Raw genomic sequence first — 16,457 nt, forward strand, 5'->3', positions numbered from 1 at the left:
CATATGCCACTGAAGGTAATGTAAAATGGCACACTTCTAAAATAGTTTGCCACTTTCTTTAAAAAATTAAGTATATGCTCACCACATGCTCCACCCATTCCATGCCTAGGTGTTTACCTAAGAGAAAAGGAGGCAACCTTCTTACAAAGACTTGGACGTGCTTGCTTTTAGCAGTATATATATATATATAAAATATCCCCAAACAGTAATAAACCCTTACATGTCTTCTTATAAGCTGAGCTCTGTCCTTAAACTGGAACCACTCAGCAATTAAAAAGAAATGAGCTAAACAACAGTGAGATTGCACTCCGTTCCTATTAGAATGGCTAGCATCCAACACAGGGCAACACTAAATGCCAGCAAGATGTGGAGTAACCACTGTGGAAGAGTCTGGCAGGTGCTTACAAAGCTACAGATAGTCTTGCCATATGATCTAGCGATTATGTTCCTTGCCATTTATCCAGATGAGTTGAGAACTTAGGTCCACACAAAAACTCACAGATGCTCACTGCAGCTCTTTATACAATTACCTCACTTGGAAACAAGCCCTTCAATGAATGAATAGATACACTATAGTTCATACATTGTAGCCGTATTCAGCAATTTAAGAAAATGCTATCTAAAAGACATCAAGTAGCTTAAATGCATATTACTATGTGAAAGATGTCAGTCTGTAAAGGCTGATACTGTATTACTTCAACTACATAACATTCTGGAAAAGGCAAAACTATAGAGACATTTAAAAGATTAGTGTTTGCCAGGCATTTGTGGGGAGGGAGGGAGGGAAGAATAAGTGAAGGCGAGGGTGTTTAGGGCAGAGGAACCATCCTCTGTGATGCTGTTATGGTAGGCATATGTCAGTGTACATTGCCTCATGGAATATGCAGCACAGAGTGAACCTTAATGTACACATGGACTGTAGTTAATAACAGGGTGGCAATACTGGCTCACCAATTACACATCAAAGGTACCACACTAATGCAAGATGCTAATAAGGTAAATTCTGCAGAAGTTGGGAAAGAACAAGTATTTAGGAACTTGTATTTTCTGCTCATTTTTATAAACCTAAAACCGCTCTCTGAAAAGTTTTTTTTTTTTTTAGGTAACAGTAGATTATGAGGCCTGGGATATGGTCCATTGATAGAGCACTTGCCTAGCATGTGTGAGACCCTGGGTTTGATCCCTAGCAGTGCAAAACAACAACAACAAACTATTGATATATCCAATAAAATGGATGTCTCAAAATAATTTTGCTGAGTAAAAGAAACCAGACCACAAGTAGTGAGTATATACTATATTATGATTCCATTTATATAAAATTCTAGGAAATGCAGACTAATCTAGATTGATAGAATGCAGACTCGTGCCTGCAGATGGAGAGTTGTGCTGCAGGGAGGAGGAAGAACGGCCAGGAGGGAGAAGATTACAAAGGGGTGTGGGGAAAACTTTTGTGAGTGATATATATGTGATGATGGTTTCATAGGAAAATATATATGTTAAATTTATTAATTTGGCTGGGTATAGTGGTGCATGCCTTCAATCCCAGCACTTGGGATTGTCAGCCTACACTATGTGTAGCTTAGTGGTCAAGCACTTACCTATCATGAAAGTGCAAGGCCTTGGCTTTGATCCCCAGCACTATTAAAATAACAAAAGAATTACCAATTTGTATGTTTTAAATGTATACAACTTACTGTGTGTCAATTATCCTTAAGTCAAGCTGCTTCTGAAATGCCAAAACAAAAAATAACCCTACCATTTATTAATTTCTCCAGATATGGAGGCTGATGATTGGGCAGCTTTGCTTATATGGATTGGGCTTGCTCATGCGTCTGTGGTCAACTAGCAGTCAGGCTGGGGGCTGGCCAGTCTAGGAGGATTCTGGATGGGAAGTCTCAATACTCCTTCCCATGTCTCCAGCATCCCTCCCATACCCTCTGTCAGGCTGGAGAGTCCCATGCTTAGTCAGAGATTGTGTGAAGGGAGGCCATTATTGGACTTTTAATGCATTGCATACCTAAGCTATGCTTTAATTTGTATTTCTTGAATTCCATCAGGAAGATCCTTCTATGCAATGACTTATTATATATTACTTTTTTGTGGGACTGTGGTTTGAACTCAGAGCTTCATGCTCGCAAAGCAGGTGGGTGCTCTACTATTGAACCACACCTCCAGTCCATTTGGCTGTTTATTTTGGAAATGGGGTCTCTAGAACTGTTTGCCTAGGCTGGCCTTGAACTGTAATCCTCCTGATCTCAGCCTCCCAGGTATCTAGGATTATAGGCGTGAGTCATTGGTACCTGGTACCCTGGCTATTGGTTTTATGTTTGCATTAATTCTTTATATGTGGCTGATAGCAAGGTTGCAGTGACATTTGTCATATTTTCGTGTTGTGTTTATAGTTTGTTGGTCATTGGTTTTGCTATTTTCAGTTTCTAAAATGTTTTAAAATAGTTTAACTTCCGGAAAAAAAATTTAAAAATTCTCCTTTGATTCCAAATGTTATTAAATAAGTTTAAATACCCTCTCTAGTTGGGATAAATTTATTTTTTCTGTTTCCTTCTGATTAGAACTATTTTTTAAAGACACTTTATTCTAGACTGAATTTATAATATTAACCCCAGGACCAAATTAAATTGACAGCTGAGTACACATCAGACAAATGACTGATAACCAGAATATATAGGGAACTTAAAAAACTAAATTATCCCAAAACTAATGAACCAATAAAGAAATGGGCAAGTGAACTAAAAAGAACTTTCTCAAAAGAAGAAATTCAAATGGCCAAAAAACACATGAAAAAATGCTCACCATCTCTAGCAATAAAGGAAATGCAAATTAAAACCACACTAAGATTCCACCTCACCCCTGTTAGAATAGCCATCATTAGCAATACCACTAACAACAGGTGTTGGCGAGGATGAGGGGGAAAAAGGAACCCTCTTACACTGCTGGTGGGAATGTAAACTAGTACAACCACTCTAGAAAAAAATTTGGAGGCTACTTAAAAAGCTAAACATTGATCTACCAGATGATCCAGCAATACCACTCTTGGGGATATACCCAAAAGACTGTCACACAGGTTACCCAGAGTTACCTGCATACCCATGTTTATTGCAGCACTATTCACAGTAGCCAAGTTGCCACACTACTGACGAGTGGATCAAGAAAATGTGGTATTTATACACAATGGAATTTTATGCAGCCATGAAGAAGAACGAAATGTTATCATTTGCTGGTAAATGGATGGAATTGGAGAACATCATTCTGAGTGAGGTTAGCCTGGCCCAAAAGACCAAAAATCGTATGTTCTCCCTCATATGTAGGCATTAGATCAAGGGCAAACACAACAATGGGATTGGACTTTGATCACAAGATAAAAGCGAGAGCACACAAGGGAGGTATGAGGATAGGTAAGACACCTAAAAAACTAGATAGCATTTGTTGCCCTCAACGCAGAGAAACTAAAACAGATACTTTAAAGCAACTGAGGCCAATAGGAGAAGGGGACCAGGAACTAGAGACAAGGTTAGATCAAGAAGAATTAACCTAGAAGGTAACATTGCACAGGAAATCAATGTGAGTCAACTCCCTGTATAGCTATCCTTATCTCAACTAGCAAAAACCCTTGGTCCTTCCTATTGTTGCTTATACTCTCTCTTCAACAAAATTAGAGATAAGGACAAAATAGTTTCTGCTGGGTATCGAGGGGCTGGGGGGGAAAGGGAGGGGGGAGTAAGGGAGGGGGTGGGGAAAGAGGGAAGAAATGACCCAAGCATTGTATGCATATATGAATTTAAAATAAATAATAAGTAAATAAATAAAATAAGTTGACAGCTGAGGGAAGAAAGGCTTAGAGAAGCTGGAAGATTTGTGTAAGATCATTCAGCCAGTGGTGGAGATAGGGCTTGACTTTAAGAGTTTCACATGCTAAACTGTGCCATGCCAAGAGCACACAGCTAAGTGAAATAATAAAAATCTACATTTTTTTGCAGAATGTACTTTCCACATCCGTTCTCCCTTTACCTGTTCTTCTAAAGCATAGGGGTAGGTCTATTGGTTTTGAAGAACTCTTATCCATTTAACAATGTACCAGGCACCGAGCTAGATGCTGTGAACATACAGTTGTCTGTACAACACATCCTACCCTCAGCTCACAGCCTCCGTGAGCCAGTTTGGTAAACAGGTAAATGCAATATGGCAAATGCTTTTATAATTTTAAATATTTACAAACCTGACATTTTTATATGCCATGTCTACTTTGGTGGGTTCGTGTTGTCTTGATGATGTGATGACTTTGAAATTCATTATATATTAATATTCATTGACTTGCTTTCTATCTGTTTGTTTCTTTAATCACTGGATATTTTTACTCCTGTGATACTCTATCATTCTGCCATGTGCTTTCTATATATTTCATTCTTTGTCTTCTGATCACAATTGTATAACTCACTTGAGATTTGAATTCACTGAGGTGGTTTTGTCTTCATTATCTCTGATTCTTTTTTCTGATTACTTGAATTTTTGTTCCAAATTCATATTTCTAAGTTTTATTGGTGCTGTGTACTTCTTTCTAACAATCAGTATTTCCTTTTCCTTTCTTTCCCTTTTCCCCTTCCCTTCCTTTCCTTCTTCCCTTTTCCTTTCCCTTCCCTTCCCTTTTTCAAATAGTCTGAAGATTTTGCCCAGGACCAGATGTTTCTAAAAATCCTTGTACATAGATCTTATCTGTTATGTCACCAAGATAAATTTCATCAGTGCAATTCCTGGGTCAGAGGTTATATAATTTGTAATTATATATGTGTATATAATCACACACATGCACACATATACATGTATTTATTCACATGTATACATATATATAAATATACACATACAATATTCTCTAATTGTTCTGTGTGACAGTTGCCCTAGTTATACTCCCATCATATGAGTATATGGGAGTGTTGATTCCTTACAGATTTTTGGTGCTGTGTATTACCATATTCTCTCATTTTGCCAGAATGATAGTTTTTAAGCAACATAATCTTTTAATTTAGGTTTCTATCTAATTTTGAGAGAAATTTGCATTTTATGTTTATTAGCCACTTGTATTTTTTCCTGTCAACTGACCATTTATAGCCTTTCTTTCTTTCTTTTTTTTTTACTTTTTGGTGTTAATTTGTAGAATAGATTTCTATATGATGGAAATTAGCTTGTCAGATGTGTTACAAATATTTTCCTCTAGTTTGTCATTTGCCTTTTATTTTTGTAGATTCGTCTGTCTCTTTTTTATTTCTGCAATAAAATTATATTGATCTTTTTCTTTTTCGGGTCTCAGTTTTCTATTTTGTATTATACTTAGAAAAGCTTTTCAGCTATACCTAGCTTTATTGTCTTTTCCAAATAGTTGTCCAGCATCACTTATTAAATAATCTCTCTCTGAATTGAAATGTCTTTCATACTTTATGTTCTCTTATATTCCCTTATATTGAATTCTTTCTAATGATTCCAGTCTAATTTTTTTTAAATCTCTCTCTTCTGTAGTAACAACTCTTTATTTTTCTGGATTATTTTTGTTTGTTTAACGGCACCGGGAGATTGAACTCAGGGCCTTGGCTTGCTAGGCAGGCGCTCTACCACTTGAGCCACACCCTCAACCCCTGCTGTTGTTATTTTAGATAAACTGTAGAGAAGATGAAAAGGAATGGTTTTTGCCATGAAAACATAGGACATTGATGTGGAGTTTCTCCATATTTCTATAATTACACATTTAGAATGTAAGCTTTTATCATTAAAAGTTTTTTTGTATTTTAAGATTATTTTGAGCCATGGATATTTTTTCACATTTTTACCCCCCTGAACAGTAATTGAATTTCAAAAATTAGCGTATGAAGATGCTGGGACCCAGGCACTTTTTGCCTGCAGGCTATGGAGGTTAGGTCTTCTGACATGAGCTCCTGCAATGCTGTGCTGTTTCCCCTCAGGCCCAGAAGCAATGGGGTCAACTGGCCATGGACTAACTGTGCCAAAATAAATCCTTCCTCTTTTAAACAAACACACAAATAGCAAAAAGCTTTATATTAGGAAAATTGCCATTATGTATTTGATAGATAAGGTAGTATCAAATATGAAAGTTAAATTCCCTTAATTTAAAAAATATTCAGCACCCATAATTAATACTGATAAAAGATACCACTTATTGGGTGCATTCAATGAGCCAGGTATTGGGATGTTTTCATTTTAAAAATAAAATGGACAAGATCAAGTAAGATTAGATTCCAGTAAGTTTTCCCATTTAAAGAAAAGGCCTCCTATCTGATCAAATGAGTCACAGGGCTGTGTCAAGTGACAGTGATTAAAGGGAAATCTCGAATCATCACATTCTTTTAGGGCTGGTGGTGTCTTCTGGGTAAGCATTTTAGCCATCATGCAGCTTCCTCAGTCTTCCAATGTTGTACACTTGTCAATGGTTAAGCAACGGTGTAGGGTAAGTATTAAGGACTGTTTACCTCTAGTGAAGCCCTTGAACTTGCTAGATGCTGACTCCTTTTCGCCCCCCACCTTCTGGAAGGGCTTATAAGAAAGGACAGCTCTCTGAAACCAGGCTCAACACCTGGGGAGGGCGGTGAGCACAGCATGCACGTGGGCGTGTGCAGAGTCCGCTTTAACTGAGATAAAATTAGATTCTCTGCCTCGGGATCCTCTTCCTAGGGGATCTTTAGGAAGAGAGGAGACCTTCAAAACAAAAAGTAAAAGTCTGTTGCTCTTTGCAAAATGCAGGATTTTTTCTCTTATATGTATCTTAAAAGAAAATTTTAAGTTTTAAACATACAGTAAAGTAGAGTTACCATTTAGCATTGAGCCATTTTTAGGTAAGAATGTAGTTCGTGTAACATACATTTACACTGTTGGGCACCTGCCAGCTTCTCCATCTTTGGGTCTCTTTTCATCATCTCAGACTGAACCCATTGAACCCTAACTCACCATTACTCTGGACTTTGTCCAGCCAGGTTTATTTATAAACCTTGCAAGGCTCATTAACAAGACAAAGCACTCCACAAGCCACCTTTCCACCTTAGTCCCTCAGGAAGGCACTGGAAGGAATAAGTAGGGGAGACATGACCGAGCACAAAAGTGAGAGAGATTCTATCGGGATGAGTATGAAGGGATGCCAGATAAATAATGGGTTTATCCAAAATGAAGACATCCCAGAGAGGAACTTGGATCCAGGCAGCTCCTCTGACACCGCGCAGCACAACAACGTGAGCATCGCAGGCACCAACGAGCCTGACTTCAAGGCCCTCCGGCCCTACGCAGGGATGCCCAAGGAGGTACTATTCCAGTTCTCAGGCCAAGCCCGCTACCGCGTGCCCCGGGAGATCCTCTTCTGGCTCACCGTGGCTTCTGTGCTCCTGCTCATTGGGGCCACCATAGCCATCATCGCCATCTCTCCAAAGTGCCTGGACTGGTGGCAGGAAGGTCCCATGTACCAGATCTATCCGAGATCTTTCAAAGACAGCGACAAGGATGGGAATGGAGATCTGAAAGGTGTGTGCTCTGAGTTCAGGAGGGGATAAGGTTGGTTTATGGCCCTCAGCTTCCTTGAAACCACATTGTGCCAGGGTCTGTGGTAAGCACATTCCAGTGTGACTGGTCACCCATGTTCTTGTTTTATGGTATTTTAAAAACCACTCAGCAGAACCCCAGCGAGTCTTCCCTTTGATGAAAGACTATTTGTTGAAAACTTTGAGCCAAGAATTATTCGCTTTATTTCCTACTAAATGCCTGTGTTTCTTTGCTTATCAACTCTCGCTTAGTACTTGGAGCCAGTTTCTTCCTAAAATCTGTTTCCTGCTTTCTGTGCATGTTATATTTGGATGTCTCAGAGCAGCAGCTGAGACTTGCTCTCCCAGTTTATGATATGGCTTGATGTCTGGCTGGGAGTTCATTACTAAATAAAGCAAAAATTAAGTGATGTCTTTAAAAGGTGAAGGCTGAGTCCTCAGGTTTAAACCCTGAGAAATGAAGGGAAGGAAAAAAGGCATAGCAGTGTGTTGGCTGTTACTTGGATTAGGGATTCTTTAAAACAATATCCATATTAGTAGAAAAATAGAAGTGAAAACTAATTTTTTAAATTAGGCTAATACTTTCTTTGGGAATTATATGTAAAATATCATTATAATGTATTGCTCCATTCAGGCCTCTTTTATGAGTGAAATTTATCAGATAATAGCCATAAACTGGGACTGTGCTCGACAAATTGGCTGTGTAGTCACCCTAGTTAAGGACTACAATAAAAACAAACTAACATACAAATCTTTTATAATGATTATTTGCTTGAAGAAAATAAAACAAGATGATATTATAGCATGGGAAGTAGGAATGGTTTAATTGTCTTTAAAATGTTATGTATGAACCCATGAAATCTTCAGCTAATAAAAGGCTTTTCTCTTGCAGTACACCAGTATCATATTCTCTCTCTCTCTCTCTCTCTCTCTCTCTCTCTCTCTCTCTCTTTCTCTTCTCTTCTCTTCTCTCTGCTCCCCTCTCTTCTCTGTTCTAGATGCATCCCAGGGTCTTGAGTGTACTAGACTAGTTCTCTACCACTGAACTGTATTATCAGCCTCATTTTCTCTTTTTAAAAAAATTGTGGGTGTCTTTCTAATTGAAGAATAGTATATCTAACTTTGAATGTTTGAAGGTACAGCTCAAACCCATTGCCTTCATTAGCCTTTACTTAACCTCCTAATCAGAGTGTGGCCCCCTCCCCAGATTCCTGTGGTGCTTTGGGCTGTGTTTATAGCACCCTCTGATACTGCCTTGGAAGGCATCTGAGTGACTTCCCTTCCCCTGAACCATAACCCCAGCACCTGCTGCCTCTTACACAGAAGAGCTTAGCAAATCCATAAATCCAGAGATACACACTCCACTTCCTGATCCTGCCTTCCTACTCTCCCAGATAAGCTCCATATTCCCACAAACATGGCGGTTTCTAATTATCTCTTAAATTTTTCATTTTCAGTAACTTTTCCTTGAGGGAATGATTTCGTCCTATAATCAATAGCTGTTGGTCCTTGAGGTTGAGGGAAGTGTGTTATTATTATGAAGAACTAATTCCAAGTTCCTTTTTGGTGATTCCCTTCCATCCCCTGGAGTATGGGGCTAGGATCCCATGTTTACTTTGTATCTGTCCAGCCCCTTTGTTTTCATTATGTTCCTTTATGATGTCCCCCCCCCCATATCTCTCTCTCCTTCCTCTCCCCACCCCGGCCCTGTCTCTCAGCTGAGGATTGAACCCAGGACCTGGGGCATTTGAGCACATGCTCTACTGCTGATTTGCACCACAGCCCCTAATGCTTGTTTTTAATATATATGGCCGTTTTGGATTTAAATTAAAACCCTTCCCCATCTATTGCCTGTTGATATTCTGAGATCTCACAGCCATCTTTATGGGAGACAGAAGTAAGCAGACTGTTACAGGGGAACAGCCCGATCCCAGAAGTGACTTGTTCTTTGGTCTCATTGACCTCCAGTGTGCTCAGGTGTGGCCTCTGATATGCTCTAGGAAGCTACATGGAGAACATATAGAATGTTATTGGTCATTGACTCCTAGACTTAGGTCCTTGAACAATAAGCAAAAAAGACATTTGCTAATCACCCTACAAGGTTCTAAGTACAAAGAGTTAATCTTCCATAGGTCTCCCCAGCCACGCCTAGAATTCCTTTCTATATAAATTTTTGGCTTCCAAATTCAGCTGCTCTGAAGGCAGTCTGAGATTGGAATGAAAAACCCTTCAAATGGTGCATAGTTACCTTCTACCTTATCATTACACTCTTTGTCCAATCCCTGTGTTCCATGTAGCATTTCCCACTATTTGTTTACTTAATTATTTATTTATTGTTCTGAAATCCAGGACTCACCCTGTTTTAGATAAGCCCTGTCTTGTGGTTAGTCCTTTCTTTTGCCTGCATGCCCTTCACTGTGACCCCTCTCCCTCATCAGCTATCTTTACCCCAGATGATCAGGGGCTAACACCTCATTACTCTTAAAGTTATCTTCTATAGCTCTTCCCCCTGCCTCTTTATGTTACTGTTCAAAGAAAATCTAATGTGAATCACATTTTCAAAATTAAAAAACATCCAGGTGTGGTGGTTCGTGCCTGTAATCTCAGCTTCTTAGGAGGTGGAGGTAGGACAATCATGGTCTGAGACCAGCCTGGTGAAAATCTCTAGACTCTATCTGAAAAGCAAACCAAAAGCAAAAAAAGTACTCAAGTGGTAAAGCACTAGCCTGCCTAGCCTTCAGTCCCCAGTACCCCCTCAAAAAAAAGGTAAAAAAGTAGAAATTGGTGAAATTAATTTTAATAATATTTTGCTTAATTCAATGTACCCAATATATCAATTCAGCATAAAACCATTCTAAAACTATTGAAGACATATTTTACATCCTTTCTTTTTGTATTAGGTCTTAAAAATCTAGTGTGTACATCTCAGTTCAGATGATTTGGTATGGGCCAGTGCACTTAGACCATAACTATGGGTTATTATTCATTGTTTTTTTTGGCATCTTGCCCAGCACTTGGCCTGGAAACCATGTGTAGGATAAATTAATAGTACCACCGTAGTCTTGTTTTTGAATATAAAGTTTGAATAAGTGATAGAATTTTTAATGGTTTGCATCTCTGTTAAAGGTCAAATATTACTGCTAGAAGACTAATTTCATAAAGTTAGACCTTGCTATTTGCATTTTACTCAAACACAATAAAATTCCAGTTATTTCTGCTTTTGATAAAACTATTTTGAGCTTATACATAATTACCTTATTTTTAATTCTTCAAGTAAAAAAACAAAGATTTATTCATGGCCTTGGCTTTTTTCTTTAGGTATTCAAGACAAACTGGACTATATCAGTACTTTAAATGTGAAAACTGTTTGGATTACTTCCTTTTTTAAATCATCCCTTAAAGATTTTAGATATGGTGTTGAAGATTTCCAAGAAATTGACCCTATTTTTGGAACAATGAAAGATTTTGAGAATCTGGTTGTGGCCATACATGAGAAAGGTAAATTGAACAGAAGGTGGGTGGGATAGAGATGAGGGTTGAGAAAGCACTTTTCTACATGCTCATTTTGTAACATTTTTCCCTTAACTGTCATATATTATTCTAATAATTTTCCTTCCATTTGAAATGTTTTCACTCATTAGGTTTAAAATTAATAATTGACTTCATACCAAACCACACCAGTGATAAACATGCTTGGTTTCAATTGAGTAGAACACGGAGTGGGAAATACACTGATTATTTTATCTGGCGTGATTGTGCTCATGAAAACGGCATAACTGTACCGCCCAACAACTGGGTAAGTACTGACTTGCAAGTGGAAAACAGGTAGATCTGCAGCAATCGAACTGGTTATTTATAAAGCCCTTTTAAGAAAAAACATGATATAGTTTATGGTAAGGCGAAAAAGAAATAGAAATCGAAAAAGCTTCCCAAATGCATTTGAATTTCTGATTATAGAGCTGGTGTGTTCTAGTATTTACATTATATTAGGTAGACTCAAGGCAATGCTTACCCATGAGCCCCTGTAAAATTAAAAAAAAAATTACATACTTCCTATATGCAATGGCACAGAGTAAATACTTTCATTCCAAAAGGAAGGAATGGGAGCACAGAAAGTATAGAGATGGGACCAAAGAAAGACCAAAACCCATTAGGGCCAGCACTAAATCCAGTAACTCCACATCTAGCATCCAGGTTGAATGAGCTCCAATGGGCTTGGGCATCCCTTCCCCTGTGGCCATGTTATTTGCAGCTCAAATGGCCTCTCTCTTGGGCTGCCTCCACTCATTGCTTGTGGCTTTCCTTGGCAGACATTCTACATTCCTGGTATTGCCAACATCTGGGGTATCTATTGCAGCTTAGGCTGCACCATCATAGCTTCACGCATCACCCTCTCATGGGCAGAGATTCTGACCCTGTCACCTGTTGCCAGGCAGGCCTTCCTTTTAAATCTGGGTGGAAAAAAAAATAAAAATAAAGGAGACTGAATCACAAAAAAAAAAAAAAAAAAAAAGAAATCTAGTGGGTGGTAAGGGAGAGGGTGGGGGCAGGGGGGAGAAATGAACCAAGCCTTGTATGCACATATGAATAATAAAAGAAAAATGAAAAAAAAAAATCTGGGTGGAAGCCTCCATGACCCAATAATTCTTGCATTTTGTCTAACTAACACCATGTGGATGATGCAAAGGCAGCTACCAGTTTGAGCATTAGTCTTTCCCCTTTGAACCATGGTTACAGTAGCCTCTGAGTGCCTGGATGGCTGAACTTGGGGAAACACTTCCCTAGATGGCCCTGTGTGAGCAGGGCACCCAGGATCTCTTTTTTCAAAACAGTTTTGCACATGAGTTGCAACCTTCATCCCCCTGAGTCTGAGATTGGTGGGGTCCATCCAATTCTTGAGATGTCTTCAAAGTGTTCTTCCTATTGTCCTGATACAAAGCAGTTGGCTTCTTTTCAATGCCACACTTTCTTCTCCTGCCACACTTTTGTTGACCCCAACATTATATGCACTTTCTTTTCTGGCCAAACTGCAAGTTTTTCAAACTTTTCCACTTGCTTTTTGTTCACAATTCTCACTAGAAACTTGGCTAAAAGCAGCCAACAATAACCATGCCATAGCCTGAATGCTAGGCTCTCTAATTCGTCTATCACCTGTAGACTCAGCCTCCCACATCATCTCAGGACATGGACAAAGTGTAGATAAGTCCATGGCCTCTGGTTTAATTAAAAATAGAGTCCCTGTTCCTGTCTGAAATCTCATGGTCTTCATTGTTTGCATTCCTGTTGCCCTTCTGAGCTCCCACCAACATTGCCCGCTAAGTCCCACTTACAGTATTCTAAGCTTTCTCTAGCTGGCTGCTTCTCCAAACTCTTCCACATTCCTTCCACAAACCAGTTTCAAAGGCTTCTGACCCACATGGTCAGGTTTAGTCATGGCAAGGACACACCACTTCTCTGGTACCAGTTTTCCATATTAGTCAAACCTTTTCATCACTGTGAGCAAATACCTGAGAGGACAATTTAAAGGAGAAAGGATGTATTTTGCTCATGGTTTCAGAGGTTTCAGTGCATCAGGGAGGGAGGACATGGCAGTACATGTCACATCATGGTGGACAGCAGAGCAAAGACAGGGAAAGATAGACTCTTCAAAGACATGGACTCCCAATTACCTACTTCCTCCAACCAGACCTCACCTTCCACATTTTCCACCACCTCCCAATAGTCTATTCAGATTTTGAATCCATCAATGGATTAAACTGTTGATTAGTTCAGAGCCTTCAGGATCTAACTGTCTCTGGAAATACCCTTACAGACTCACCCAGAGGTATGCTTTACTAATCTCTTACATGTCTTTCAACGTAATCAGTATTAATCATCACAGGCACTATAACTAATCTTGAGATGATTTAAAGTGGATGGAGGATGTGAGTAGGTTATATACAAATGCTATGCCATTTTATGTAAAAGTCCTGAGCGTCTTGTATTTGGGTATCCAAGTGGGGTCCTGGCACCAATTCCCCACGAATGCTGAAATACTAAAATACTGTGTATTTTTTTTTCTTCTGAAATTCAGATTTATCTGGGCAACTCTACTTTTGTCTCAGGCCAGCTCATCCCTGCCCTGGTCCACTTTATCTCGTGATTTCTTCCAAGCCTTTTACTGTGGGTCTTCTTACCCTATCCAGTTCCTCCTCTTCCCTTCCTGACTCTCTTGCAAACATTTAAACGTGTCAGCTCCTGGATATCGTTTAGATGACCCAGGGACACTCAGAGTTGACTTGTTTCAAGGCTGACCGTGTGATCTTTTCCCTGCAACTGCCTGATGTCCTCCAAGTTCAGTGACTATTACCACTGTGCAGCCTGGGAGTCAGGCTATCAGCAAGTCCTGGCAGTTTTACGTCTCCCGTTCACCCTCTTATTAAAGTGGCAGTGATGCTAGCAGACATTTACTAAATGCTTACTATCTGTCTTGCTGTCTGCTAAGTGTTTTATATTCATCATTAATTCATTCAATCCATTCTTCAATCCTATGAACTAGGTTTTAATTTTTGTTTTGCAAACACATAGAATGAGTGTGTAAATGAAAGGGCTAAAGACTGGATATCAGTCAGTGTAGCCTACAGTCCACTTTTTAAAATTGCTGCCCGCACCTCAAGCCATATCATCTCTTAATTATAGGATGGTAATAGCAGCCTCTTTTGGCATCAGAAGGTTTTTTTTTTCCTTTTTATTTTCTTTGTTGTATAATATTCCATTATTATTCACATGTCGGTTAGTAAGCAGTTGGGCTGCTTCCTATTTTTTACTATCATTAGTAATGTCATAAACACTATTTATCTTGAGGTACATGTGCAAGAACTACTTTAAGTTGAAAAACTGGAAGTAAAATTGCAGGATCCTACATGCCAACTATACAAGGTCACATCACATTGATTATCAAAGTGGTTGGACCAATTTATATCCCTTCCAGCAGTATAAAAGTACATATTCTCGTTAATTCCTGATATTGTCCATACTTTGTAATTTTTGCCATTCATGTGAACATAAAATAGTATCCCATTGAGGTCTTAATTTTACATTTGTCTAATTGTTAATGATATTTTATCTAATTATTAATGTAGTAATTATCTAATTGCTATTGATATTTAACAATCTTTTTGTGTATTTTTTTCCTGAGTATCCATTTCTGTGAAACACCCCCAATTCTCTTTTGGATTGTTTGTCCCCAATCTTTTGTTGGTTAGACATGCTGTGAGTATCTCATCTTGAGTTGTATCTGGATGGGCCACCTGGTGAACTGGTCAAGGGCTTTTTCCTTAAAAGACAGCAACTGCTACTCAGCTTTGGCCACTTGCTGTGGAAATGCAGACCCTGTGTGACTGGGTCTTCCAGGTAAAAAGAAAAGGCTTTATGCAGAACCCCTCAGTTCTTCATTGTTTTCGAGATGCTCTTTTTACATGAAACAAACAAAAGGTCTGAGATGGAGCACAAGAAACTCACATTTTGATGGGCCATGGAATAGACTAAGAAGGAATGGCCAAAGATTTGGAGACATCAAGAAGAGTCTTGATGTGGAACCATGGACCTGAGCATTTCTAGAAAAAAGACATCAGCCACAATGTCAAACACTGCTGGGTACCAATACTCAAAATTGTCAGGTTTTTATTCCTGAGGATGAGTATTTATTTATTTAATTTATGGGACTGAGGCTTTAACTCAGGCCTTCGTGCTTGCAAAGCAGTCACTCTCCCTCTTGAGCCACGCCTCCAGTCCATATCGCTCAGGTTATTTTTGAAGATGGGGGTCTTGGAAACTATTTGCTGAAGCTGGCCTTGAACCTCATTCCTCCTGATCTCAGTCTCCCAAGTAGCTAGGATTAGAGGTGTGAGCCACTGACACCCAGCACAAATAGAGTTTTTAAGTGAATGGTCTAATAAAACCTTTTTGTATACATATTTGAAGTATCCAGTTTAATCTGGGTTTAAACTCCAAGATCAAGAGCATATGTCTTTCGCACTCATCGACCACATTTGCTTTACTTCACATGTAGGAGTTCAGAGCCTGGACAGAAGATTCAAGAAAATGTGTTAGTAATGTCTGTTTCTTAAGTTGCCTTGTCTCGAATTTGAGAGCATTTGCTAGTGTTGTTATGAACACTGTCTACTGGACAAATACGTCACAGCGATGTGATAGGGCATTAGATGGATGAAATTTGGGGAGATTAATTTAGCTTGGTGTTCCTCCTAGCACGAAAACGCTCAGAATTTACGAAGCTGTCCTCATTGGGCCAGGGATGGCAATGATCGTTTTTGTTGGCAATACTATCATATGAATAAGCTAAGTAATCAATGTGCTGCTTTGTTTATTTGCTAGTTAAGTGTATATGGAAACTCCAGTTGGCATTTTGATGAAGTGCGAAAGCAATGTTATTTTCACCAGTTCACGAAAGAGCAACCTGATCTAAATTTCCGAAATCCTGATGTTCAAGAAGAAATAAAAGTGAGTAATAACACCCACAGAGACTTCTCCATTAATAGCTACTTAAGTAGTAATTTGAAAACTCAATATTGAACAATCGTGTAGGCAAAACCAAACAGTGCAATTAAATTCTCAGATTAAGATGTCTGATGCAAACACAAACACTTAAACTGCTGGTGGTTCCTTCCTTCTTCTACCCCAGAAAAATCTAAATGAAATGGGGCCAGGAATGCTTGGTACCTTAGCTCTGAGTTGCTCCTTGGCCTGTGACAGTGAGCTACTGCAGCAGGGCAGGTGAGAGCATGGGCTTTGGGGTCTGGCTTCTACATCTGTAGTGACTTCTGGGTGAATTATTTGCTTTTTCCATGTCTCCAATCCCTTATGTATGAAACATGGTTGATGACAGTATTTGTGGCAGAGGGCTGTTGGAAG

General features: G+C 39.1%; 1 protein-coding gene across 1 annotated transcript in view; it reads left to right on the top strand.

Moving 5' to 3' along the window:
* The first annotated feature begins 7,015 nt into the window (after window positions 1-7,015).
* Slc3a1 (solute carrier family 3 member 1) overlaps window positions 7,016-16,457 on the top strand; it is a 36,981-nt gene continuing 27,539 nt past the window's right edge. The window contains exons 1-4 of the mRNA XM_074049614.1: window positions 7,016-7,530; window positions 10,866-11,045; window positions 11,189-11,343; window positions 15,921-16,046. Of these exons, the coding sequence (XP_073905715.1) occupies window positions 7,101-7,530; window positions 10,866-11,045; window positions 11,189-11,343; window positions 15,921-16,046 (891 nt within the window). The 5' untranslated portion in view covers window positions 7,016-7,100. The remainder of the gene's footprint in view (window positions 7,531-10,865; window positions 11,046-11,188; window positions 11,344-15,920; window positions 16,047-16,457) is intronic.

Source organism: Castor canadensis, chromosome 12, assembly GCF_047511655.1.
Source record: "Castor canadensis chromosome 12, mCasCan1.hap1v2, whole genome shotgun sequence".
Lineage (NCBI taxonomy): Eukaryota > Metazoa > Chordata > Mammalia > Rodentia > Castoridae > Castor > Castor canadensis.